The 27,693-nt window shown below is 53.4% G+C and overlaps 1 protein-coding gene across 1 annotated transcript in view; it reads left to right on the forward strand.

Annotated features, from left to right (window-relative positions):
- The window catches only part of UMODL1 (uromodulin like 1), a 68,992-nt gene extending 43,272 nt beyond the window's left edge, over nucleotides 1-25,720 (forward strand). The window contains exons 13-22 of the mRNA XM_047797106.1: nucleotides 1,616-1,728; nucleotides 5,094-5,307; nucleotides 8,196-8,333; nucleotides 9,808-10,127; nucleotides 17,855-18,000; nucleotides 18,501-18,737; nucleotides 18,997-19,156; nucleotides 21,022-21,106; nucleotides 23,336-23,533; nucleotides 25,345-25,720. Coding sequence (XP_047653062.1) covers nucleotides 1,616-1,728; nucleotides 5,094-5,307; nucleotides 8,196-8,333; nucleotides 9,808-10,127; nucleotides 17,855-18,000; nucleotides 18,501-18,737; nucleotides 18,997-19,156; nucleotides 21,022-21,106; nucleotides 23,336-23,517 — 1,595 coding nt within the window. The 3' untranslated portion in view covers nucleotides 23,518-23,533; nucleotides 25,345-25,720. The remainder of the gene's footprint in view (nucleotides 1-1,615; nucleotides 1,729-5,093; nucleotides 5,308-8,195; nucleotides 8,334-9,807; nucleotides 10,128-17,854; nucleotides 18,001-18,500; nucleotides 18,738-18,996; nucleotides 19,157-21,021; nucleotides 21,107-23,335; nucleotides 23,534-25,344) is intronic.
- The last annotated feature ends 1,973 nt before the right edge of the window (nucleotides 25,721-27,693 follow it).

Below are 27,693 nucleotides of genomic sequence, written 5' to 3' on the forward strand. Positions count from 1 at the left end.
TAACTAACTTACCTGGACAGCCACGGGCAAGCTGATGTTGCAGGTGGCTCCCCAAAGCTCGGGCAGCCCTCCAAGAGTGGGTAGCATTGGTCTCTGAGATGGGGTGCACACCCCTGGGAGATGCCTAAGACCACCTATTGGGGTACAGTCAGAAAAGCTCAGGACTTTCGTTGATGCACTTTCCAGTATGGATTGGCTGCGGACTGGGAAATCAGAGAGGAGGTGATGGGTGATGACGCCCCATGCAAGTTCATGACAAGCCGGAGAAGGGACGGTCACCGCTGGCCAGACAGCCAGGCAGGGCAGCCCTGAGGAGAGCTGGTGCCGGGCTTTTGGTGTAAATCTGGGCTCTGAAGGTCTCGCCTGAGCCTGGTGAGAGGAGCTGCCCACGGGCATGTGACCCCTGCCTGAGACGAGTCCATATTTGCTCTCACCTGTGTGCCCATCCTGCTCCTGCCCTCACCTGTGTGCCCATCCTGCTCCCGATGGCCTTCAGGTCAGGTCACATGCTCAGGTGTCCTGCATCTGGAGGGTGACCCTCAGGTCCAGGGACAGCCACGATCCTGAGGACGTGGGGCTCGGGGTTCATCCAGGAGTGCGTAGTGAGACAGCTGTGTGGTCTGTCGTATGCCTGGGCAGCAAGCTCCTGGGGAGAGACTCTCAGCCCCGGACAGGGGAACCTGGTCCCCCCTCACGGAACGCCCCGCACATAGCACCTGGCGAAGCTCTGAACGAGAACTGAGACGGCTGCCCTGGGGGACCCAGCATGTGGCTGGGCCATGCTCCCGGGCCGCGCACTCCTGGAAGCCCTACTCAGAGGGAGATGATTCAGATGGAACAGACGGCGCGAGGGAGCAGGGACGGCCTGGTCCGCACAGAGGCAGGGCTGCGGCGGTGGGGCAGGAAGGGCTGGCTGTCTGGGACCCCTGGGCGCGGGGATTCTTTATGCGTCCCCCCCGAGTCTGTGTACACAGCTGGCACACACCCCCTCATGGCCCAGCAGCGCCTCCTTTCACTCTGAAACTTGTCCCAGCTTGCTGGCCATCTGCGGGGACACCTGTGCACAGGTGGTGGCCCAGGGAGGCAGGAAAGAGTTGTAGGGGCTGAGCTGGTTCTGCGTCTTCTGGAAGGGTCTCTCTCCCTCAGTGCCAGGCTTTGCCCCAGCGTGCTCTGGAGCTGGTGGGCTGTATCTGCATATCGGGTGCTGGTCCTTCTTTACAGAGGGCAGGTCAGTCTCAGCTTGGTGCTCTTCCTGGGTGACATGAAAATACGCCATTAAGATAGAGATGATGGGAGTTCCCGTCGTGGCTCAGTGGTTAACGAATCCGACTAGGAACCATGAGGTTGCAGGTTCGATCCCTGGCCTCACTCAGTGGGTTAAGGACCCGGTGTTGCCGTGAGCTGTGGTGTAGGTCACAGATGCAGCTCGGATCCTGCGTTGCTGTGGCTCTGGCATAGGCTGGTGGCTGCAGCTCTGATTAGACCCCTAGCCTAGGAACCTCCACATGCTGCGGGAGTGGCCCCAGAAAAGGCAAAAAGATAAAAAATGAAAAGAAAAGAGATGATGATGTCTTACCTGATCCCGTCCCAAACGTGTTTATTCTGCACCCTGCAGCCGCCCAGAAGCTCAGTGGAAAAGTCAGAATAGCGAACGTCAGGTATTTAGAATCCTTCCGTAACGCAAGCAGCAAGGAGTACCGGGCCTTCCTAGAGCTGTTCCTTAGGACGGTAAGTGGGTGGAATTGGTCCTTATTTTCTCCTGGGATGAAGAGGAGGGAGGTGGTAGCATCCCAGTTGCAGCCACCCTGCCTCCAGACCTGAAGGTGCCACGGGGCTCTCCTTTCCAAGGGAAGCTGGCACTTCAGCTGTAGTGTGGTGCGTGTGTGTTCTGCCACTAAAGGACACGCCAGCAGTGGGGAGACACACCCTTTCCTCTGCTGCATGCTTGCCTCGCATGTTTCCTGGTCGGTGAAGCCTCACTATTCATCTGGGACCCCACGGAGCAGATGGCGGTGCCCCCGCCCCTGCCTTAAAAAGGAAAAAAAAAAAAAGATTTAAAATTGGGGCCTCCATCACACACCCTAGAACTCGTACTTTAAAGGGCAGGAGTCGGTGGTGCAGACTGTGTTTACACAATCGCGTGACCATCACCATCATCTAATTCCAGCATGTTCTCACCGTTGCAAAGGAGTGGCCCAGGAAATAGCAAAAAAAAAAAAAAAAAAAAAAAAAAGAAAGAAAAGAAAAGAAATTCTTTTTCCTACCCTTTTTTTTGGTCTTTTTTTAGGGCTGCACTGCAGCCTATCGAGGTTCCCAGGCTAGGGGTCGAATTGGAGCTATAGCTGCTGACCTACACCACGGCCACAGCAATGTGGGATCCGAGCCACGCCTGCAACCTACACCACAGCTCATGGCAACGCTGGATCCCTAACCCACTGAATGAGGCCGGGGATTGAACCTGCGTCCTCATGGATGCTAGTCAGAGTCGTTTCTGCTGAGCCACAGCAGGAACTCCTTTCTTACTCTTTCTTGCAGTGCCCTCTGCCATCCTACTGGCATTCTTTGGGATGGTATATTGCTGCAATTTAGTGAGGGTAGCAATCTCAATATTCCTCTTGCTGGTGGCTAGTTTGCTCTTCGATGAGCAGAGAATGCGTTTGTCGTAATCTAGGGTCCTTCTCATGCACTTTATCCTTTCCCTGTTCGGGGAGTTTCGGACAGACCAGAGAGAGCTTGGCAGCGCCATCTATTGGTGGAGTAACAGATAGCACCTCAGCAATGCTGGGGATTCGGCTCAACCTCATCAGCATTGCTGCTGGATAAAATGATGGGACGGTTCCATTGCTGCTCCTGGAACTGTCCCATGGCAGCTCCTCAGAACCTGGGACCCTGCCTTATTTATCGTGAGGCCCCTAGCTCCTGGTCCAGTGCATGGATTCAAGGTCGTTAGTTTGAATAGTTTGACTCATGTGGGTATCACTGTCTTCTTTAGGTTAAATGGTAGTTGCATGTCACATTAAGTGACATCGCTGTGACATCACGTAGTGCTAGCAATCACAGGAGGCAGCTTCTCTGCCACTCCAAGTTCCTTCACTCATCTTTCCTTTCTAAAACATTTCATCTTTTGTCTGTTGGCGGGCGTGGGGAACAGTTTTTGTCTGTCTAGGATTTCCGGATAGCAAAGAACTGTGCAATTTAGCACCAGTGTAGGGTACTGGGACACATTTGGAGAGGTTGCGGGTTCACGTGTCACCCTTTTCTTCGTCACTTCCTAGCGAGGGGCCTGGAACTTTGCTTTGAGTCTGGCTTGAGATACAGCCAGACATGATGCTCCTTCAAGCCTCTGATGGATCCCTCTCCAAAAATGCCAGAGAGAGAGAGACACCCAGAGACAGAGAGAAGCCCAACCCTTCCGGTGACAGTGATGGCGGCCATGTGACTGCAGCAGCTCTGGGGTCTCCTGGGCACCTGCGGCCTCTGACGGGTGACCACAGGCTTGCTCCCACTGGCTGTCCCAAGGCTGAGCATGTACGAGCCTGTGTCCTGAGCTGCCAAACGTCCTGCAGTTCAGATGCAGACAAGGTTTTCTCTGTGAGGGCCAACGGCGGGGGTGGGCTCCTCTGTAGCAGATCCACGTTCCATGGGCCACCTCAGGCCCTTAAGATTGGGCACCTTTCTGGGCAATTCGAGCGTAATGGGCTACAATGAAATAGTGTAGTGTGTGATATCGGGCCCCGTCCACAGTGACAGACTAATAAACCAGGCTTTTAGAGGCGGGAGCTGCCTGTCCCACAAGGATGCTCACAGGGAAGCAGTTTTCCGAAAGGCCGGAGGAAGGAAGGCAGGGAAAGCCTTTTGCGGTATGAGGCTCATAAGGCCTGCTCTAGAAAAGACGAAGCCGGGGTGGTGCTGCCCTCCCTACAGCCCTCCCTATGGCCACTGGCACAGCCCGCCTTCCACGGCAGATTTTTTTTATTATTATTAAACTATAGTTGATTTACAGTGTTGTGTCAATTTCTGCTGTACAGCAACATGACCCAAATCATGGGTCATATTCTTTTTCTCACATTATCTTCCATCAAGTTCTGTCCCAAGAGACTGGATGGAGTTCCCCGTGCTGTCCAGCAGGACCTCCCGGCTCATCCGTTCTACATGGAATAGTTTGCATCCACTAACCCCAAACTCCCCGTCCATCCTGCTCCTTCTCCTCTCCCCCCTTGGCAACCACAAGTCTGCTCTCTAGGTCTGAGTCTGTTTCTGTTTTGTAGATAAGTTTCTTTGTGCCATAGTTTAGATTCCACATGGAAGTGATATCATATGAGCTTGGTCTTTCTCTTTCTGACTTCCTTCACTTAGTATGAGAATCTCTAGTCGTTTCCACTTTACTGCAAATGGCATTATTTTGTTCTTTTTGGTGGCTGAATAGTATTCCATTGTGTATATAGACCACATCTTCTTAATCCATTCATACATTGATGGACATTTAGGTTGTTTCCATGTGAGTAGTATTCCAGCTACTGTGAATAGTGCTGCTATGAACATACAGGTGCAGGAATCTTTCTGAATTATAGTTTTGTACCACCTCACACTGGTCAGAATAGCCATTAATAAGTCTACAAATAACAAATGCTGGAGAGGGTGTGGAGAAAAGGGAACCCTCCTGCACCATTGGTGGGAATATATATTGGTGCAACCTCTATGGAAAACAGTACGGAAGTCCCTCCAAAAATGAAATACAGAACTACCATATGATCCAGGAGTCCCTCTCCTGGGCATCTATCTGGGCAAAACTATAATTCAGAAAGAGCAGCAGATTTTAGATGCTGCTGTGTGCCCATGCCCGTGTTACAAGCCCCTCAGGGCAGGGCATTGGCACCTGGCCCCATGCTGACCCTGGTTGTTGACTCAGTGTCTCAAGCCACTGGCATTTGTGCTGGGCCTGGGGCCTCATCAGATAGCAGGGACCTGTGGCCTTGACCTCTTGGCCAAGGCCAGCCCTGCTGCTGGCCGGAACCCCCGGAGAAGCCCCCTTGAGGTGAGTCCCCATTTCCTCTCCGCGGGCAGCTCTCCTCACCAGCCGCATTTCTCTAAAGGTGCGGAATTCCTTGCCGGCCTCCATGCGCCAGCACCTGGACACAGGTGGGGTGCAGCTGGAGGTGACCCGCATCAGCAACGGCAGCGTCCTGGTGGAGTTCAACTTGCTGGTCATCGCAGACCTGGACATCCGGGAGGTGGCCGCCGCGTTCCTCGCCGCCTTTCAGGACGCCTCTCTGCTGGAGGTGGTCGCAGGGGACACCTTCCTATGGGGTACGCAGAGCTGGGCTCGATGGAGACCCCCTCCCCGCAGGGGGTGAAATCCTCGCCCCGGCTTTGTTTCTGAAAAACGTGTCTCCTCTTAAAGGCTTCCCTGCATGATATGAAAATGTGACACGGACAGGACCTGCGTCTCTCTTAGTGCTGCTGTGGTTTTTTTGTTTTTTCTTTCCTTTTTAGCGCTGCACCTGTGGCACATGGAGGGTCCCAGGCTGGGGACTGAATCAGAGCTGCAGCTGCCGGCCTGCACCACAGCCACAGCCACAGCCACACGAGATCTGAGCCACACCTGCAACCTACACACCAGCTCACGGCAATGCCAGATCCTTAACCCTCTGAGCAGGGCCGTGGATCAAACCCACATTCTCACGGATAGTAGTCGGGTTTTTAACCCACTGAGCCACAATGGGAACTCCCTTGTGGTTTTTTTTTTGTTTTGCTTTTTGTTTGTTTGTTTGTTTTGAAAAATGGCTTAAGGGTTGATGATATCTTTGGGCGAGCCTGCAAACATTCCCAGGGGTGCTGCTCCCTTCCCGTGGGCTCTGTCCCATCTCTCCCGCCTCTGTCAAGGTTGAGGGGCTGAGGGCAGACTCATCCTCCTCTGCACAGTTTCCAAGGAGATCTAGTTAAAATAATTGAGGAGAGAAGCAGGGAGAAAGGCCACGTGGGCTCTTCTCATATCGTATGAGCTCGAGCTGTCATAACACAGTTGCGGGGACAGAGTGGCTTCAACATTGGATGCTTATTTCCTCGCCGTTGCAGAGGCTGGAAATCCCGGGTCAGAGTGTTGGCTGGTTTTGGTGGGGACGCTCCTGACATGTGGACAGTCTTGCTGCTGTGTCTTAGCTTGGCTTTTCCTGTGTGTGTGTGTGTGTGTGGAGAGAGGGAGGGCTCTGGGGTTGCTCTTACAGGGCCATCTGTCCGGTCAGATCGGGTCCCCTCCCTTAGGACCTCATTTACCCCCAGTTATCCCCCAAAGGGCCCACCTCCAAATGCAGTCACACTGCAGGTCGCGGCTTCAATGCATGGATTTTGAGGGGACAGAGCTCACCCCTAACACATCATACCCGAGAGTAAATGATAGAAGTCTTAGAGTTACATGTTTGCATAAAATCAAAGACAACGTAAATGAATATTTTTCTGACTTTTGGAATGGGAAGGGTTAAGCCTGTGGAGAAAAAGGCTGGAATATCAGACTCCGTAAAAAGTTAAATCTCTCAGAGTTCCTGATGGGACTCAGGATTAGGAACATGATGTCGTCTCTGCGAGGTTGTGGGTTCGATCCCTGGCCTCGCCCAGTGGGTTAAGGATCCAGGATTGCCACAAGCTGCAGCATAGGTCACAGATGTGGTTCAGATTTGACCCCTAGCCCAGGAACTTCCATATGCTGCGGGTGCTGCTGTAAAAAGGAAAAAAAAAAGTTAAATCTCTCACATCAAACAAAATAAAGTCGTCATTATAAAGCGAGCCGTAAACCCAAAAAGAAGTTCAACACTCTGATGAAGCGTGGTGCCTAAATATAGAGCCGAGTCATTCATGGATCACAAATTCCTGAGAACCCAATAGACAGGTGCGCCAAAGACCCAAATAGTCGATGCATGAAAGAAACACACGTTAACTGACAAAGACCAAGAATCAAAGGCATATTCCTGCTGAAATGAGTTGCTCTTTTTGCCCATCTGAGAGCACCTTAAAATAGTCCTCAGGCAGCCCTTGCACGCAGAGCTGGGGAGTAAAATTTCCCCTCACTGCCTGGCAACCGATTCGACACTATTTGTCAAGAGCTTTAAAAATGTTCGTCCACTGAAAAAAAAAAAAAAAAAAAAGAGTTCCTCCCCTGTGACTTTGGACTAGTAGCACTTCCAAGACTTCACCCTCAGGAAACAGACCTCAGATGGGACCATAGTTTGTATACAGAGACACTGTTTGTCTGCTTGTTTGTTCTTTGTCTTTTTAGGGCTGCACCTGCGGCATATGGAGGTTCTCAGGCTAAGGGTCGCATCAGAGCTGCAGCGGCTGGCCTCCGCCCCAGCCACAGCAGTGCGGGATCCAAGCCGTGTCTGCAGCCCACACCGCAGCTCACGGCAACACCAGATCCTTAACCCACGGAGCAGGGCCAAGGGTCGAACCTTCATCCTCATGGATACTAGTCAGGTGCATTACCCCTGAGGCACAATAGGAATTCCCTCAGTGTTAACTTTAAAAGCAGAAGTTGGGAATAAGCTGTCATCTGGGAATAGGGAAGAGATTAGGTCAGTCACGCCCTATCAGTGCCACGGTCTGTTAGGCAATTATGAAATATGAGATGTGCTGAGCCAGACAAGGTTCTTGACCCAAGACAGGGGATGAAAGCAGGGCTCACATTTGTGTTTAAAACTTGGTCTTAGCTGCGTCCTGTCTGCCTTTCAAAGGACCGGAGACACTGGGACGTGCAGACACCTGCACCCGCGAGGTGGCCTCAGGATGGGAGGGGTGGGGGTGGGGGTTGATGGTTTTCTAAGCTGTTCCGCCTTTTATCCATTTTCTGCGCGGACCTGCCTTACTGTGAATGTGCAGGAGTGGGGCAAGTGGGGGCCGGGGTCCCTCTGCCTGAGACCGGGGTCTAGTGCTGCTCGGCCCACTCCCCTCCCCCGCGCCAGCCCTGGGACCAGGAGTCCTCCTTCTAGAACAGCCCCTACCGCCTCCCTGGCACTCCCATCTCCCGCACAAAATGGGGATGTTGCCCAGGCTCCTGAACCCTCCAGTGCGGGCCATCTTTGCTGTCATTTGATCATTTTAGCTTTGCCCCCCCCCCCCAGATGCTTCTTCCTCCCCAGGCTGCCTGTAACTGGTGGGCACAGCCAGCCTTGACCCTCCTGCTTCGTCTTGTAAATCCTGCGCAGATTACGACGAGTGCGAGAGGGAGGAGCACGACTGTGCCCCGGGCTCCACCTGCCGCAACATCCTGGGGTCATTCACCTGCCGCTGCGAGGGAGGTGCTGCGGACCCTCCCATAGAATATTCAGGAAGACCCTGCGAAGGTAATATTCTCGGGATCCATTGTCTGGAACACCGTCAAATGGTCTGTTATTTAAGGACGGTCCCCTGAAAAGCCCATCTTGTGAATGAGAGCAGCGTACTTTTAGGACCTGGACAAGTTTCCGTGTGTGCGCGCGCGCGTGCGAGCCCGTGTGCACCTGCTGCTGCTGGTGCCCCAGCCTTCTGGGTGCCCCCAGCCTTCTGGGTGCTGCCTCATCCACAAGCGTGTCCTCTGACCCCCTTGATGAGGAGCTACGCGCCCTCGGGTGTGTCCTCTTGGACGCTGGATGATGACCTCACACTGGGAACACTTCTCTGTGGCCCTGCTGTCCACGCAGCACTTTCCCCGTCACCTGGGGCCTTTGTGTACTAGAGCTGACCCCGAGGTGACCCCTGCCGTCTAGGGATCTGTGGTCAGGTGGAGGAGACAGACGCTTAGAGGAGTGTGAACACAAGGACTGTGGAATTACTCTACCTGAGGTAGAAGCAAGAGGCCCAGAGGAGTCCAGCCCAGTCAGAGTGGTCAGGGAGGGCTTCCTGGAAGAGGCATGGACCTAAACGATGCCTCAGAATGCCTCAAACTGGGCTTAAAGGATGCCTCAGGAGTTCCCTTTGTGGCTCAGTGGGTTACAAACCCGATCTGTGAGGATGTGGGTTCAATCCCCTGGCCTCTCTGCATGGATTAAGGAGCTGGTGTTGGCGGGAGCCGTGGCGTAGGTCGCTGACGAAGTTTGGATCTCATGTGTGCTGGGTCTGTCCTCAGAGAATAGTGGGTGCTTTTTCAGAGCCCCCTGCACCTTTAGAGATTGAAATTGAGTGTGCTGGAGTTCCCGTTCTGGCTCATCGGGTTAAGAACCTGACTAGTATCCATGAGGACGTGGGTTTGATCCCTGGCCTCGCTCAGTGGGTTAAGGATCAAGCATTGCTGCAAGCTGTGGTGTGGGTCACAGATGCAGCTCGGATCTCCCATTGATGCGGCTGTGGTGTAGGTTGGCAGGTACAGCTCCGATTAGACCCCTAGCCTGGGAACCTCCATATGCCGCGGGTGTGGCCCTAAAAAGACAAAAGAAAAGAGAAACAAGAAATAGGGTGCTTTGAGGGCAGCAGGAGGCTGGAGCAGGAGCTAGGGTCACAAGGAAGCTTCACGTAAACTTCATTAACCCATTTCAGAAACAAGACTTGGGGCCCGGGTCGATGGCTGATCCCAAGTCCGTGGATTGGGGGCACATGGCCAGCATCGTCCTGGGAGGGCTGGGGGGCAGAGGGCCCTCAGGTCCCCTGCCCATGGGGGCCATGGTGAGCCAAGGCCAGTTCCCCAGGCTGGCGGGATGCACAACCCCAGGCTGGCGCTGCTGCCAGGCACAGAGCCCTTCCCTCTGCTGCCCGTCCCCTGCCCGCCCCTGCCCTCTGGCCGGGCTCCCGCGGCAGCCCCTGAACACAGGCTACCCTGTGCTTTTGTCTCCTTGTGCCTTGCAGGCAACTCTCCTGGCAACACGACCCGGTCCCCCACCCCAGAGCGGCCCCCCACCCCAGCGGGAACCTGGGCTCCCGCTGCACAGGGCGCCCGCCCAGCACCCCCGGGCCCGCCCCCGCGGCTGAACCTGAGCAGAGCCGTCAGGGTGCTCTGCGAGACCGACAAGGTGGCTGTCGCCATCCAGAGGCGCTTCCTGCAGCAGGAGTCCATCCCCGAGTCGGCCCTGTACCTGGGGCACCCATCCTGCAACGTCAGCGACAGCAACAGCACACACGTGATCCTGGTGGCTGCGTGGAGCGAGTGCGGAACCGTCGTGCAGAGCGTGAGGCCTGGCTCAGACCCTCCCCGGGGTGCGGGGAGGCGGCACCCGGAGTCTGGATCTCCATGAGGCAGGGGCTGGTCTGGCCTGGGGGACACGGAAGGCTCTACCCTGAGATGCCTGACTCAGTGAGGGACCCAGCAAAGGGTTAGAACAGGGCCGAGTTCTCGGGGCACCAGGCGGCACCCTGGTGCAGGGATGCTGGTGCAAAGGCAGGGTTTAGAGGATTCTCCCAGGAGCTCCCGCCATGGCGCAGTGGGTTAAGTGTCCAACTGCAGGAGTTCCTGTTGTGGCTTAGCAGTAACAAACAAATCCAGCTAGTATCCATGAGGACACGGGTTCGATCCTTGGCCCTGCTCACTGGGTTAAGGATCCGGCATGGCCACGAGCTGTGGTGTAGGTCCCAGATGTGGCTCGGATCTGGCGTTGCTGTGGCTGTGGTGTAGGCCGGCAGCTGCAGCTCCAGTGCAGCCCCTAGCCTGGGAACCTCCATATGCAGCAAGTGCGGCCCTGAAAAAAGAAAAAAAAAGATCCACCTGCAGTGGCTCAGGTTGCTGCAGAGGCGTGGGTTTGATTCCCAGCCCAGCTCCATGGGTTAAAGGGTTCAGCATGTTGCAGCTTCAGCACAGGTCACAGCTGCGGCTGGGATTCAGTCCCTGGCCCAGGAACTCCCAGATATGGTGGGTGTGGCCAGAAAAAAAATGAAGAATCCTCTCAGTGAGTCTGATGCGCAGGCAGAATGGAGGCCAGTGGGGAGGAGGAAGGGCAGGAAAGCCAGAGCCTGTGTGAGCGTTTGTCCCTGCGTGTGTGTGTGTGTGCATGCGTGTGTATCAGCACATGTCTGTGTGCATGCGTGTAGGTGAGTGTATGAGCTTGCATGTGGGTGTGTGTGCTTGTGGAGTGTGTATGAGAGGTTGTGTGTGCACGTGCGTTGCTGGGGAACAGAGGTGGCGTCAGACCTGGCTGGCCCGAGAGGCGGGGCCATATCAAAAATCTCTTAGCTGGAGGGTCTTTCCTGCAGCCCAGTGGGTGGAGTCTTGGCTGGGAGGCAGTCCCACCTCAGTGCTGAGCAGGGCTCCTGTGCATCCGCCTTGCTGTCCCCGCTCTGGGCTGGGGCTCCCGGGCCCACATCAGCACCTCTGGTTTGCAGTGTCCCCCACATGCTGGCTGACAGCTCCAGATCCTGCATCTTCAGGCCATGCCCTGCACCCCCTGCCCTCCCTCTCCCCACACTCGGCCACCAAGCACCAAGCCTCTTTTCAGGGCCCTGCCGGGCAGGTGGGCAGCACCTTTCTTGGGCTCAGCCAGCACTCAGCACTGGGGGAGCAGAAGCAGCACTGAGGGCAGGTTGGTGGGGGGGCTTGTCCCGGGAGAAACATGCGGTCCTGGGACAGGAGGTGCCATCACCCAGCAGCACAGGGTGGGGCCAGGCCAGCACTGAGCCCAGCGGCCTGGCTTTCTGGGCCCTGGGTGGGAGGGGTCTTCTGGAAGCAGCCGCGAAAGGAGGCTGAAACACGCCAAGGGGCGTATCAGGGAGACCACGAGGGTGGTCAGGGGACGTGCGCTGGTGGCTGGATTTGGGAGGCAAGAAATGGGGCTGCGTTATGGGGTGGAGGGTGGCTGAGTGGTTCTGGCCAGTGGGACAGCGCGGCCCAGTGGGAGGGGCAGGGCGGGGAAGGGGCTTCTGCTGCAGGTGGGCTGGGGCGGCGGTGGGGGGGCGGCCCTGGCCCTGGGGGAGGTGGTGCTGCTGAGCAGGGAAGGCTGAGGGCCTGAGGTCTTGTTCTAGATCAGGGCTGGGGGGTACTCGGCCCCGAGGACAAGGACCTGCTGGCTGTGTGCTTAGCACCCTCGTCACCCCCAGACTGGGTGTTATTTTCCATGTTTAACCAGCGGGACCTGGAGGCTCAGCAAGGTTTATTGGGGGGGGGGGTCAAGATCAAGGTCGCCCTGCCTCCAAGGACCAGCCCTGTGGCCTCTGTGACTCCGCCTCTCCAGGGGCCTTGATGGCACAGAGTGGGCGGGGGGACCCACACCCTCAGAGGCTCAGGTTGGACCCTGGGCGATCCCTCGTGGGGCATGAGACTGGGCTAAGCTTGCTGATCGCCCCAAGTCAAGGGCGCAGGGAGGTGACACCTCAGCTGAAAGGGTGAGGATGGGGCGTAGGCTGAGCAGGAGGCCCGGACGTGACCTTGGGCCTGAGTAGGCAGGGACCCGGGGAGGGGAGGTGGGGAAGGGGTGGGGGGACAGGGTGCACAGGCAGCTCTACGTGCCCCCCATGCGGCATCCTCAGACCCACAGACGGAGCCCCTGGGTCGGGGACCGAGTGGGACATTTCTGGTGACCACAGCCTTCGTCAGCTTCTCCAGTCAGCACAACTGGAAAATAGCCACTGGGTTTTGCTCCTCTTTCTTAAAGATTCCCGAGACTCCCACCTGGAGGCAGGGGCATGGGGAGGGGGGCGCCGTGGGGGGCAGCGAGCAGGTGTGAGCTTCTGGGCGACTTCCTTTCTGAGCACAGGCTGGGGGTGGGGGTGGGGATGGTTCTCTGGTCCATGCCAGGAGGGGCTTGTAGGACCCAAGTGAAAGATGCTCCAAATACGACAGCTCCTGCCCCTGGCGATGGGCCCGCCAGGCTGTCCCACGGTGACAGCGCCTCCTACAGGACCCGGGTCAGCGGGGACCAGAGGCGCGGCTGCAGACGTTGCTCTCCCACCCGCTTGTTTTGCTGAGCGAGCCAAGCACCTGGTTTAGCAATTAAATTCAGTAGGATTCAGGGCAAGTTCAGATCAAAGGAAATTCATCTCTTATGAGTCATCCAGGCCCTGGGGACCACAGGAGCTCTTACATGTCTTGACATTTGTCAAAAACTAACATTCCGGAGTTCCCGTCGTGGCGCAGTGGTTAACGAATCCGACTAGGAACCATGAGGTTGCGGGTTCGGTCCCTGCCCTTGCTCAGTGGGTTAACGATCCAGCGTTGCTGTGAGCTGTGGTGTAGGTCGCAGACGCGGCTCGGATCCTGCGTTGCTGTGGCTCTGGCATAGGCCGGCGGCCACAGCTCCGATTAGACCCCTAGCCTGGGAACCTCCATATGCCGCGGGAGCGGCCCAAGAAATGGCAAAAAGACAAAAACAAACAAACAAACAAACAAACTAAGATTCCCCCCAAAACTTACTTATACAAATAGAACAGATTAAGCATGGTTCGCAAGTTCTGCCTCCCCCGCCCCTTTTTTTAAAATTTTCTTGACCTTCTTTTTTTTTTTTTTTTAATTAGATTTGAGGGCTCAGTTCTCAGTCTGATGTTTTCCATACATCAACCTGAGTTTCATACCAGGCCTGAAGATTCACTGGGGTGCAGACTCATCTTCACACATAAGGTTCATGAACCCGGCGAATATCCATGAGGACGCAGGTGTGATCTGTGGCCCCGCTAGAAGGTTAAGGACCCGGCGCTGCCATGAGCTGTGGTGTAGGTCACAGATGTGGCTTGGATCCCGCGCTGCTGTGGCTGTGGTGGAGGCCAGCGCCTGCAGCTCTGATTCAGCCCCTAGCCTGGGAACTTCCATGTGCTGCAGGTGGGACCATAAAAAGACAAAAGGCAAAAAAATAAAATAAAAAATAAATACATGTCAAATTCTTGTAATGGTAGAAGGGAAATGCCCAGGTTTTCTGAGGCAGATCTCAAAGTGACTCAAGGCACAAAAAGTTTACCATCGTGAAGACATATGTTCTAGGCTTGGTGCCTGTGATATGGCCCATCCAAGATGTGGCTACATGGCTGTTCTAAAACTAAATGTGTTTTTTAGTTGAAAAACTACAGGACCTATAAATATCATGCAGATAAGTCCTGCAAAATATGGAGACAAGAACACAGCATTTTATTTTAAGATGCAAACACGGAAGACAGGTGTAAATGCAGAAGGCTTTCAGTGCTTCCCTTTAGGTTATGATAATAAATTGAAGAGCATTCCCTGTGCTGCACAGTAGGTTCTTGTTGGTTATGTGTTTTAAATATAGCGGTGTACCCGTTAATCCCCGACTCCTAATTTATCCCTCCTCCTCTTTCTCCTCTGGTAGCCATGAGTTTGTTTTCTGTGCCTATGAGTCTCTTTCTATTTTGTAAATAAGTTCATTTGTGTCATATTTTAGATTCTGCATATAAATGATATCATATGATGTTTGTCTGACTTACTTCGCTTAGTATGATAATCCTTAGGCCCATCTCTGTTGTTCCACAGCCCACAGCAATGCCAGATCCCAACCCACTGAGCGAGGCCAGGGATTGAACCCAAGTCCTCATGCATACTAGTCGGGTTCATTACCACTGAGCCATGATGGGAACTCCTACCCCTAGGTATTTTAATTTTTTGATGTGACTGTAAATGAGACTGTTTTCTTAATTTCTCCTTCTGATAGTTTGTTGTTGGTGTACAGAAACACAGCAGGTTTCTGTAGGTTAATTTTGTTCCTGCAACTTTACCGAATTTATCAATGAGTTTTCTTGGTGGCATCTTTAGGATTTTCTATGTATCGTATCATGTCGTCTGCAAATAGTGACAGTTTTACTTCATTTCCAATTCGGATTCCTCTTATTTCTTTTTCTTATCTAGTTGCTATGGCAAAGACTTCTAATATTATTTTGAATGAAAGTGGTGACTGTGGGTGTCCTTGTCTTGTTCTTGATCTTAGAGGAAATGCTTTCAGCTTTCCACCATTGAGTAGGATGTTCAAGAGCTAGACTCTTTGATGTAAACAACTTTTTCCAGTTTGTCTATAGGTCTTTTTAATATGCGTGCAAGGAACATACCTCATTCTATAATTTTTTTCTAAAACAGCAAATAAGGGGCAGATGCAGTAGCTGTAGAAGGAAGGAGACTCAAAATGTCCTTCTCCTCAGTGACTTTCGGATCATCAGAGAGCAGACACTTCCCTTCCTGCTCCTCTAAGCTTAGCCCTGCTGATGGCGTTTTGTTCTCAGACCCATTCATGTTTGACCTCTGGATTCCCCGCTTGTCAGATTCAGGGTCCCATTAGTGTTGTTAGTCTCAGAATTTCTATTTTCAGCAAATGCTTTATTGGCCACTGTATCAGAATTAGACCTTTTTTTATGTACGCATACTCTGCTTTTCCGTCCTCCATGAAATCCAGTAACTCCTACTTGGCTGTGTATTCTGACTCTAATCCACGCTTCTTCATTGGCATAATTTTCAACCAGGCCTTTGTTTCCTCCTCACTTGATGGCTCTGGTTTACCTATTTCACATAAACTTTCCCTTCTCTAGTGCTAAACGGTTAAGGCTGGTGACTCTAAAGGAAGCAGGGCAATGCCTACTACCTGTTGTAACACACAGAAGCCCTGCAGCCAGGTCATCCAGGCTGTCCTTCATTGGCCCGGTGTTCTGTCCTTTGGTATTTTTGGAGGCGTCATAAGGGATGTTGATCTTGGAGAATCTGCCACCATGACAATCAAACTTAAGCCACTGGCCAGTCCAGTGCTACAGCTTCAGGCATCTTGTCAAACCAAAGACTGGCTTCAGGCTAATGATGGCAATTTTCAGAGGAATTTTTATTTCCTCTTAAAATGCTCTCCACTCAATGCAATGATGAAATTGCCCATCACGGCATCTTCATCTCTGCTTTTGGCTTTGGAGAAGTTTCAGAACTCGCTTTGATGTTGGAAAGCCCAGCCTCATAACATGACTGCCTGAAAATCTTCTTTTCTGCTAAACATCCGCATTCTGAGCAACCGGTCCTTAATGCCAGCTGACCCTGAGATCGCTTCTCTAGCGTGAAATGGATTTGCTCTGCACTTTTGTTTAGGGGCTTAGCCTCATTAGCACTAACAGGCACCACACTGTTCCCTGGGGACTCGCGTCCGTGGCGTGAGCTGTGTTGTCCTCTCACGTCCCTGGGTCCTCCTCCGGGTCACACTCATTTTCTTTCGGTGGCCTTCTAGATCCTTGGTTCTTTCTCATTCTCCCAAGAAGTAGAAGGAATGCAGGTTGCTGAGTCACAGACTTTAACCAATGTATTTTAACCCTTGATTTCTTTTTTTCTTTAAAAAAAAAAATTGAAATATAGTTGATGTGCAACATTGACTTGGTTTCAGGTGGCCAGCAAAGTGATTCAGCTTTTTATCTGTTCCAGATTCTTTTCCGTTATAGGTTATTACAAGACATTGAATATAGGTCCTTGTCGTTTATCTATTTTATATGTAGTTGTATGTATCTGTTAATCCCAAACTTCTCATTTATCTCTCCCACCCCTGCTATCCCCTTTGTGGTAACCCTAAGTTTGTTTCCCATGTTGGTGAATCCATTTATGTTTTGTAAATAAGTTCATTTATATCATTATTTTAAGAGTCCACATGTAAGTGATAGCATATGGTATTTGTCTTTCTCTGACTCACTTCACTTAGTGTGATAATCTGTATATCCATCTATGTTGCTGCAAATGGCATCATCTCTTTTTTATGGCTGAGTAATATTCTACTGTGTATGTATGTACCATGTCTTTACCTAGTCTTCTGTCAATGGACATTTAGGCTGTTTCCATGTCTTGGCTATTGTAAATAGTGCTGATATGACTATGGGGGTGTATTATCTTGTCAAATTATGATTTTTCTCTGGATATAGCCCAGAATTGGAACTGTTGCATCATATGGCAATTCTATATTTGGTTTTTTTGTTTTTGTTTTTGCTTTTGTTTTTCTGGCTGCATCTGCGGCATACAGAAGTTCCTGGGGAGTTCCCGTCGTGGCACAGTGGTTAACGAATCCAACTAGGAACCATGAGGTTGTGGGTTCGATCCCTGGCCTTGCTCAGTGGGTTAAAGATCCGGCGTTGCTGTGAGCTGTGGTGTAGGTTGCAGACGTGGCTCAGATCCCACGGTGCTGTGGCTCTGGTGTAGGCCAGTAGCTACAGCTCTGATTGGACCCCTAGCCTGGGAACCTCCATATGCTGCGGGAGTGGCCCAAGAAATGGCACAAAAAGACCAAAAGAAAAAAGAAGTTCCTGGGCCAGGGATCAAACCCATGCCACGGCAATGACCTGAGCTGCTGCAGTGACAATGCCAGATCCTCAACCCACAGCACCACCAGAGAACTGCTGTGTTAGTTCTTTGAGGAGCCTCCATACTGTTCTCCCATCGTGGCTGCACCAATATACATTTTCCCAACTCTCAATTTCTGTGGCAAGGGCTTTGTACTCTCCTTTTCAGAAGTGTACTTGAGGATGATTTGGGGAGAAGTCAGATCTATTTGGGGGTATCATCTGATCTAGTTTGTCTCTGGTTCTCTTTTATTTTTTATTTTAACTTTTGCTTTTTTAGGGCCACGCCTGTGGCATATGGAAGTTCCCAGGGTAGGGACTGAATTGGAGCTGCAGCTGCCGGCCTCCACCACAGCCACAGCCACAGCCACGTGGGACCCGAGCTGCGTTTGCAGTCTACACCACAGCTCATGGCAATGCTGGATCCTTAATCCTCTGAGGAAGGCCAGGGATTGAACCTGCATCCTGATGGACACTAGTTGGATTTGCCACCTCTGAGCAGGAACTCCCCTGTCTGGCTCTCTTTTAAGGCAGAAATAAAATGGGCACAGGAGACAGGTTAAGCCAGGTGTCACGCCATTAGGCTCTCCTCGGCAGTTTACACTGGGGAGAATCATCAGGGGGTCGTCTTTGGGGGGCGGGGCTGGGACCCGCAGGGACCTCCCTTCCCGCTCGTGTCCAGAACGTGACCAGCACGGTGGTGAGGACCACGCTGAGGAATGACCTGTCCCCGGAGGGCGTCATCCACCACCTGACGATCCTGAGCCCCGTCCACTGCGCCTTCCAGAACCACCTCCTGACGTCCTCAGGCTACACCCCGGAGTGGGGGTGAGTGTGGGCGTCTCTCCCCGACTCTTCAGGACCCATGCTCCTCCCAGCGCCCTCACCTGGGGGTTTCCCTAGGGTGTCAGTCACTTGAAGACCCTTCCAAGGGACGGAGCATTCAGAAGGGCCCTGGCCAGGACCTGGCTCTTAGTGGCCAGCTCCCCAACTTTTGTCCCCAGTTCCAGGGAGGACCAACCCGAGAAAGGCAGACCTGCTCTCCCAGCCAGTCGCCTAGGGCGCCCCCATCAGGGCACACTGAGCCCCCCCCCCCCCCCCCCCGGTGAAGCTCGTCCCCGCCCCCGCCTGGCTTTGAGTCTCCACCAAACGCGATTGAGGGGGGCTGGTCCCAGCTCCAGCCAGCTCGGAAGAAAGAGCCGTCCTCTCCTGGTTCGCATTTGGATGGACTTCTTTTGTTTCCATCCTTCTTGGGCGCTGCACTTCGGGGAGGAATGGGAAGAGGAGGCTCACGGAAGCAGACCCTCTGCAAATTCTCCCTCTTGCAGTGTTTACACCATCATCGAGGACCTCCACGGAGCCGGAAGATTTGTCACCGAAATGCAGTTATTTATCGGAGACTCTCCGATTCCTCAAAATTATAGCGTGTCTGCCAGTGATGACGTCAAGATCGAAGTGGGGCTCTATAAGCACAAAAGCAACCTCAAAGTGGTCCTGACCGAATGCTGGGCTACACCGTCCAGTAACGCCAAGGACCCCATCATGTTTGGCTTCATTAACAACAGGTAGGGGTTTGGGGGGACTGAATACCTGCCCCTTGCTCTGTAGCCTGCTCTGAGTTTCTAGACATGCGTGGTTGTGGACCTGGGTTTAGGTAGTGCCCGTAGGAGACCCTCCTCCTGGGGGCAGGTGATTGAGCCTTCCTTGCCTTCTCAGAGCCTTGTGGGGATGCTCCGTGTTCACTCAGGTGTGCTGTAGAGAAACTCACCTTGAACTGAGGACAGGAGGACTGTTAGAGTTGATGAGTCCGTTCTCTCCCCCCAGCTGCCCCGTCCCCAACACGCACACGAGTGTGATTGAGAATGGGAACTCCAACAAGGCCCAGGTTAAGCTGAAAATCTTCTCCTTCATCAACAACTCCATAGTCTATTTGCACTGCAAGCTTCGCATCTGCATGGAATCCCCCGGCACCACGTGCAAAATAGTAAGTGCTTTGCTGTCCTATACCTCTGGACGCACGCTTGTTGTGAGCGGGGCTGCTCTGCGAGCAAGAGCTCAGGGCTCGGGCAGCTCTGGGGCCCAGCTTCAGGGAGAGGGCACTGGGCCCTGCAGGCTTGGCCCTTAAAAGGAGCGACATGGTGGCGGGCAGCCTGGGGTGGAGGACCCGTGTCATCGATGGCTAACTTGAATCCTTCCTGAGGCCACACGGTCCCACTGGCCGTCACATCAGACTTGCCTTGTCATGGCGCTGCCAGGCTTCTGCTCAAGGCAATTTAATGCGTATTTCAGTGTAAAAATGTGTTTTGAATTTGAAATTATTTTTAGCAACATCAACGGAGCCCTAAGACTCAACGACTGAATCTTAGCCACTGCGATATTTAATCAGGTTTCGTTCCTGTTCCCATTTGTGCCAGGATTATGAATAATTTTACATTCTCATTTCCTCAGACCTTTGAATTTGAAATGTGCTTTGCATTTCTGGGTTGGCGCGTTCTTCACACCGTGGACCCGTAGGAGAAGTGACAGTTTGTCACGGGCTGCCTGTGGCTGGGGACGGTGTGTGAAGGGCTCGGCTGACCTTTGGTTCAGCTCCTGCATGAAGCCCTCTCTATTGGAGGCTAGACTTGTCCTGTGCTCCTCAGAGAACTCGGGCGGTTTTCCTGGGTGGTCAGCTGCCGAGCGACAGGTGGACTGCGCAGGAAAAGAAACCCAGTGACCCCTGATCTTGTTGTCACTTTTTCTCAAACAGTAGATTCTCTGGAACAACAGAGGAAAGGAACACAGACTCCTGACACCTGCCCACTGAGGGGGCACCAAGCCTGCACCTGCTTCCATTAGCCCTGTAGAAGCACTACAGCTGTTGATGCCACACAGCCTCAGCAAGGAGCTGCCGGTCCTCAAATTCCCTACAGTGTGAACCTCACATATTTCTTTCCAAGTTCCTTTAGGACAGGAGTTGTGGGGCTGCTGTAAGGAAGTACCACAGACTGGGCGGATGAAATAACATTTATCCTTGCAGAGTTCTGGAGCCTGGAAGTCTGAGATCAAGGTGTCAGCTGGGCTGTTCCTTCTGAGGCTGTGAGGAGAGTCTGTTCCAGGTCCAGCCCCCTGGCTGGTGGACAGCAGCCTCCTCCCCGTGTCTTCACCTCACCTTCTCTCTGTGCCTGTCTGTGCCTGCGGTCACGTGTCCTCTTTATATAAGGGCGCAGTGGTATTGAATTAGCACCCTCTCTGGTGACCTCACCCTAACTTCATCATCTGCAAAGCCCCCATGACCAATTAAGGTCACAAACAGAGGTACTGGGGTTAGGACTTCAGCATCTTTTGGGGGACCCAGTGCACCCCACAGCAGGTATATAGTAAGCAGATTCCATTGTGTCACTGAAAGGCGTTAAAAGGAGCAGGTGTCTGCACAGGCTGTGGACAACACAAAGGTGACCTTGAGATGATGTTCCCAGGTAACTGGGGACCCCTCGGGGGCTACATCTCCCCTCCTTCAAGCCTCCTGCTTCCCAGCCCCACCCCGTTCCACTGGACATCCCGCCTGGCACAGCCCTGAGGTCCAGGTGGTCCAGCCTCCTTGTCTCACTGTGCATCCTGTCTGGCATAGCCCTGAGGTCTGAGGGGTCCAGCCTGCCGCATCCCACTGGACACGTGCCTGGCCCAGCCCTGAGGTCCAGGTGGTCCAGCCTCCCCTGTCCTCCTTCTTCCCTGAATGGACACATCCATCCTGAGCTGACATTTCCAGTAGGAAAAAAAAAGTACAAATCAGAGTATCATCCATAAGGTGGGTTCATTTCTCCTCAACATTGTTCAGCTAATTTGAACGTCTCTCCTTTAAACCAACAGAACTGTGATGACTTTCGGTCGCCGAGAAGCAGTGGGATGTCTGCGACACACCAGATGTCCTGGGGGCCCCTCATTCGGTCAGAAGGTGAGTTGGCGAGTTGGTTTAGACAACTAGAGCAGAGACGCAGCCAATTCCATTTCACCAGCATGGACACTGACAAGCAACCACTTGGGAAGATGGAAATCGTAGGATTTTACGAGAAGACTCATTCTAGGAGAAAAGAGAGCTAACGTTCTTGGAGAGTCTGGCTTTCCAGAGTGGCGATAAGTTCCTTTACATGCAGACGTGATGTAGGATTTGTTGTTACCCCACATTGTAGATGAAAGACCAGGCTTCAGGACGTTGGCACAAGTGTAAATAAGGCGATATTTGACCTGTGTAACATGAAGCCAGGGAAGTCTCTTGACACTGGGTGAAGGCATCAGGTGGGTTGTTATGAGGAAGGCTACAGCCACGTTACATTCTGTGTGTGTGTGTTGTGTGTGTGTGTGTGTACACGCACAAGGAAGCTGTTTTCTTCTAGGCTTGGCTAAAGATGCAAAAAAGATAGCATTGCTGCTCTCCCTTGTGAAAAACATCTGTCAGTTAATTGCATTCCATGTATTTTCAAAACTCACCAATAATTTTCCAGGAAAACATTTTATTTTCTTTGTGATCTATTCTATTATTTTGAAAAAAAAATGCTTTGGGTAATTGTGTGCTTTGTTTCATGAGACAGAAACTGCCAGCCGCCTCCCAATAGCTGTTCTCCTCTCCTTCCTTGGTCCCCAAACCACCAGTTTCTCAGGGACTTGTGGCTGCCAGGAGTAAAAACTATAATTCCCAACCTGGCTGCCAAGAATGGCCACATGAGTGAATTCTGTCTAATGAAGCGCAAAAGGGAGTGTTAAGTGACAACTTTTTAAAGGGTGCCCTCCTCATAAACATCTGGCACCTGACCTGCTGCCTGACATACAGCCAGTGCCATCTTGGACCAGGGGGACAGGAGCTGGACAGAGCCAGGTTCCCCAGGACATTGTAGAGCAAAGCTGAATGGATGGATGAATAGGGTTCAGAAGACTCAGGAATATTCCTAAGACCACGTGGCTCAGAAGTATGCGAGCCAGAGTCTGGGGGCCTCAGGTTCCTTGGGAGGTTGCAGCTGCTCCAGCAATCAACTCCAGTATCCCGGTCCCAGTGTGTCTCCCTCTGGAGGAGAGGGTTGCCCAGGTTCCAGCTGGCCCACCGTCCAGGCAGTCAAAAGGGAGCCTCTTCTGCATCATTGTCAGACTGCTTTGGTGACTGCACACGTCCCAGCCATGATTGGGGGAACACAGAGCAATGGCCACTTCTGGCAACAGCCCCTCAAATGGGACACTGCTCTCGCATGACCCTTGTGGCCCAGGAAGGTTCTTTCCTACCCAGACCTTTCCGATGAGCTCCTGTGGTAAAAGGGAGATAAAACTCCCCTAATATAAAGTCGATTGCTTTACCATAGACAGTCGAGCAGAATTTAGCACCTTCGCAGGGGTGTACAACCACCGCTTTTCTCTCATTTCAAAACATTTTCATCACCGCAGAGCCGCTCCATGCCCAAGGGAGGGACTCCCCAGCCCCGCTCCTCCCTGAAACCGCCGAGGTCAACTTTCTGTCTCTGGTTTCCCTAGAAACGGGGTCCTGGGGTCCCGGGACGGGACGTGTGGTCTTTCTGACTGTTGCCTTTCGCTCAGCCTGATGGATGTTTTTGAGGCTCACTCCTGCCGAGCAGACGTGTGTCAGAGCCTCACTCCTTTCATGACCAAATATTATTCCCCCCGCCGGTTGGGCCGTGTTTTGTTTGTTCCTTGCTGCTTTGCTGGACTGGGGGGCTGTTCTCCCTCTTGGCTGTTGTGGAGATGCAGCTACAAACCTGCCTGTACCAGGGTTGACTTGAACCCCAGTTTTCAGCTCTTTGGGGGGCAGGCGCTCGTGTGTTTTTCTTGCCCCTGGGTCTGGGGATGGCCGGCTCCCTGTGCTGTGCTGCGTGTGTGGATACAGCGTGTCTCTGTGCTGGAATGCACTGAGCTCGTGCCCCCACCCGAAGGGCCGGTTGTCCCCATGCAGCTGGTTGGTGATTTTGCAGAACGTGGGCAGGTGGGGCTGTCCTGGGGGCCGTGCTCTCTCAGGCTTGGGATGCCTGCCTGGTGCCTTGGGTACACGGGCACAGTGGGGTGACCTTACAGAGTGGCCACCATCTTGGGCTCCATCCCAGGCCCTCAATCCGGGGCCGATGCTGGGGTCCAGCTGCTTTGGCAGACTCCCCACCCATGCCCATCTCGTCCCCTGTTCCCGCAGGAGAGCCTCCAGGTGCAGAGCCAGGCCTGGGAGCCGGTTACCTGGCGCTCATCGTAGTGGCCGTCTTTGCCTTGGTGGCAGGGGCAGCTGCCCTTGTGCTCCTGAGCTACCAGAGAATGACCGGCAGGTACAGCTTCAAGACCCAGCCTGGCACCTTCAGCTACCAGGCCTTCCGTGAATGAGGCACCCACGCCGGAGGTGGGTGGGGAGCCAGGTCCTCTGCTGCCTTCGCCGCCCATAGTGGTGGCACTGCGTGCCCCAGGGTTCAGGAACCAGGAGATGGGTGGGTGTGGGCCTCTCATGCCTGTGATGCTGTGGTTTGTAATAAGAAATCTGTATTTGGTCTTTGTCCCTGGTTCCTGGTGCAAAGCTCCTAAAACCCTCGGGCTTTCCTAAGTGATGGGGGGCAGAGGGGCGGCGGGTCTGGTTATGTTAACAAGGGAACCTTTGGCCCGCATGCGCCTAAGGATGGCGGGTGGTGGCCAGGGGAACCAACCTCCTGATTAGAGGCCCGGTGTCCTCTGCCACCTGTAAGATCCCAAAAAGGGGTGGAGGGCAGTAACTCCAGGTCAACTCCCCTGATAAAAAAGCCACCGGCCGCCTCTGTGGGCGCCTTCTAGGCTAGTTGGGAGCCCAGCAGGTTCTGTCCTGAAACCTTTGCCACTTACCAACCCCGTCCATCCGTCGGGGCTACTGTCAGGCAGATGTGCCCTCGTGGCCGGCCCATGTTCACGTCTCCTCCTGGGCCTGCAGCTTCCCCAGCCAGGCCTCCTTCCCCAAGTTTAGCTCTTCAGTCTCTCGAGGTCACGGAAATTCAATACAACTCAACCAAGGGTGGTCCATCGTATCCTCCTTGAAGTGGGAGCGGGGAGTTCCCACTGTGGCTCGGCGGGTTAAGAACCCGACACAGTATCGGTGAGGATGTGGGTTCGATCCCTGGCCCTGCTCAGTGGGTTAAGGATGCAGCATTGCCGTGAGCTGCAGTGTAGACTGCAGACGTGGCTCAGATCCAGTGTGGCTGTGGTGTAGGCCAGCAGCTGCAGCTCCAATTCAAGCCCTAGCCCAGGAACTTTCATCTGCCGTGGGTGCAGCCTAAGAAAAAAAAAAAAAAGAAAGAAAGAAAAGAAATGAAAGAAAGAACAAAAAAGAGGCGATTGGGGCCAGAGATCTCAGGTGACTCCCCCACAGCATCTCACGGCAGAGGCTGGGTTACAGTGCCCTTCTACACGAGGCATGTCCCTTCTGGGTGACAGCACTGTCCACAGAGAAGAGGTCACCTGCTCAAGGAGCTGCTTCTGCCGATGCTGGAGGCAGAGCCTTCCCTGTTTCAGCCCCTTTGCTCTGAGGTCCTGAGAGCTCGCGTGATTCCGGGGCCTTCGAGCCCTCACCACCCGGGAGGGACGGGAAGGGTGGACCAGTCTGCCCCGCATAGGAGGGCAGGGGAATTTCAGTGAATTCCAACCAGGAGGCCAACGCTTATCCTGGGCAGTTTTTGAGGCGATCTGGGGTGTAGGTACCATGGCCGTGTGGGGTGCCCTCCTGCTCGAAGTGAAAACGCGGGAGGGAAAAGCAGCCTTTATCTTTTCTTACCCTCCTGGGGCTTCTGTCTTCTAAGTAAAAACCTCTGTAGGGCGTTCTCAAGGTCCTGCAAAAATCTGCTCTTTGGAAAACATCAAATAAACACATGCCAAGGTCAGCGCTTGGCACAGCCTCACTTGGCGATGAGCCCTGTCCGGGTGGGCTGTCTGGGGATAGGGCAAAGGCACAGGCCCTGAGGGGGTGCCCGTCACCTGTCACACCTGCCTGCTGCCCAGGTACTGGTTCCCCTTCCCCCGCGCCTCCTGGAGTCACTGCCCTTTCATGGGGCACAATCTCACCCTCTCCCGCAGGCACAGATGTCGTGTCCTGGGGGCTGGTGGTTGCCCTCTGCTACCCACTCTGGAGTTCCCAGCATAAACCTCACGCTTCCTGCGAGCAGACTGACCCAGCAGCCCTCCTTCCCCACACAGGTAGCCGGGACTCAAGCTCCAGTCTCCACTCGAGCAAGCCTGCTGTGTTCCACGTCCAGAGCCTGGATGAGCCCCAGAGATGCTGCAAACGCAGCCTCCGCCCGCCCCCACGAGGCCCGGATCAGCAAGGGCTGCGGGCTGGTGAGAAGCGGGCAGTGAGCCTGGCTGCCTGGAGCCTCAGACACGGGGATCTTCCAACCAGCTCTCCCATCACCCCCATCACTTTCACCGCCAGCTCCCAGCCCCCTCTCACCCTAACTGGTCCAGGTGGCCCTTCCCAGCTCACCACTGAGGTTTCTCCTCCTCCGCCCCCCATCAGCCCCTCATCCGTCCATCCGACACCCTGTCAAATACATGTTTCTCATTTTCAAAAATATCTGACAGTGCCCTTGAAGTTCTTTTAAAGATAAGTCAGTGTGAATATATGTCTAACGTCGTTTTTAGTAGATACAGATGCTTTAGAATTTTTCTCCTGCATTTTTACCAGGATACTGTTTTGATTTACGCAGCAGTGGCTCAAAAGGCGACTCTAGGCCATTCATTGAGCACCTTTGCAAGTAGGAGCAACAGTGGATCTCTATAACATTTTATATTTTTCCAAGTGTTTCACAGGTAGTCAAATAAATAATTTTACCGGGGGCGAGGCACTATTTAGCCACTACTCATTGGGAAACCACAGGAGGAGTGGGTGAGTTCATTACCGAAGGTCACGCAGTGCCTTAACGATGAAATGGGTCTAGAGTCTAAGCGTTTTAGTCTAGAATTTTCTTCATGACACTGCTACTTCGTTTAAAGCACATGGCATCGTCTTCGATAGCTAATGCCTGCAAGTTTCGTGTTTCTCCTGGATGAACTTAGCGTGTTATAACACCATCTTGGTTTTTAATTCATGAGATTAACTTTGTCCAATGCAATTAACTGGCGTTAATACAGAACATTCGGGAAATGTATTTTGAGGTGCTGGAGAGTCTCAGAGTCAGTGTCGAATCGCAGGATGTCATACTGTGGAGATCAGATTCTGAACAAGTAGAATAAGTCGCCGATGACATTGAGATGTGACTGTGCTTGTCTGGTTCTGCCCATGTCACACCCTCACCCGGCATCGGCGCGGGCGGCCGCTGGGCTGCGCGTTCCCAGGAGACCGGGAGCCTGTCCCTGATGCTTCTCCAGCTGCGTCCTCCTGTTCTGACGTCAGCTCAGTGCCTGTCACTTACCTTTCTTGAGGAAGAGACAGGAAGCATGCAGGAAACCCAGGCTTGGGCCCTGTGGCTCTGTGGCTCTTTGGATTTCAGATAAAGTAGTTGACTTGCATTTCAATGCTCCACCTTCAAACTCCACCTGCAGTTTGGAAGGAATCTCCGTACCTACTCTCTTCATCCGTGTGTGTTTCCTGTAACAAGGAAAATTTGGCTTCCCCCCCCCCCCGCACCGCCCCCCCCGCCACCACTGCCCCAGTCTCTTCTGCCTTGTTTCCGGAGCACACACCATGCCCCAGGCCCTGGGCTCGGTGCTGATGACTGGGAGAGAGGCAGGCTCCGTTCTGCCCTCACAGAGCACGAGGTCTTGTAGAGAAAGAGACATTCAAGTCAATAGACGGTGATGCCAAGTGCTGAGAGGGACCCCTGAGGCTCCGCCCACCCACCCTTCTAACTGTCCACCCCTTCCCCTCTCTACCCATCCACCCATCCATCATCCACTTACTCCTCCATCCATCCACTCATCCAGCCACTCACCCAGCCACCCATCTGTCCATCCGTCCATTCACCCACTTGTCTACCCTTCCTTCCATTTATTTATCCATGCATTTCTTCACCCACTCACTCGTCTAACCCACCCACCACTCTTCTCTCCACCCATCCATTCAACCATCCATCCATCCATCCATCCACCTGCCTATCCACCCACTCACCCACGTATCCATCCATTCAACCAAGAAATGCTATCGAGTTTCAGTTCTTATGCTGACAGTAGGAAGACAGAAAGGGTAGAGTCTTTGCCCCCAGGAACTGAAAATCCTTCTGAAGAAAAGCCCCTCTGAATACGACATGCTGTAAAGGCGGGGAGGCCAGGAGGAGGGAGGCGACAGAACAATGCACATGTGGACACGTGCTCGTGTTCCTTCTACGCGAGGTTCTGAGAGGCTGCTGGGTAAGGGTGGACCCGGTCTGCGTGTTGCTTGTACTTTAAACCCTCGAATCCCAGACTCTTTCTGCCGGCATGGCTCCAGAATTAAATTCCAAGCATCCTGAAGCAGAGGGAGGGAGGCACTGAGGCAGGGCGGTCCTGGGCATCTGTAGAGGTCGTCCACTGCTCTCCAGAGCAGGGGGTCACTGCCAGGCTGTGCCTTGC

This window comes from Phacochoerus africanus, chromosome 1 (genome assembly GCF_016906955.1).
Source record: "Phacochoerus africanus isolate WHEZ1 chromosome 1, ROS_Pafr_v1, whole genome shotgun sequence".
In the NCBI taxonomy this organism is placed as follows: Eukaryota; Metazoa; Chordata; class Mammalia; order Artiodactyla; family Suidae; genus Phacochoerus; species Phacochoerus africanus.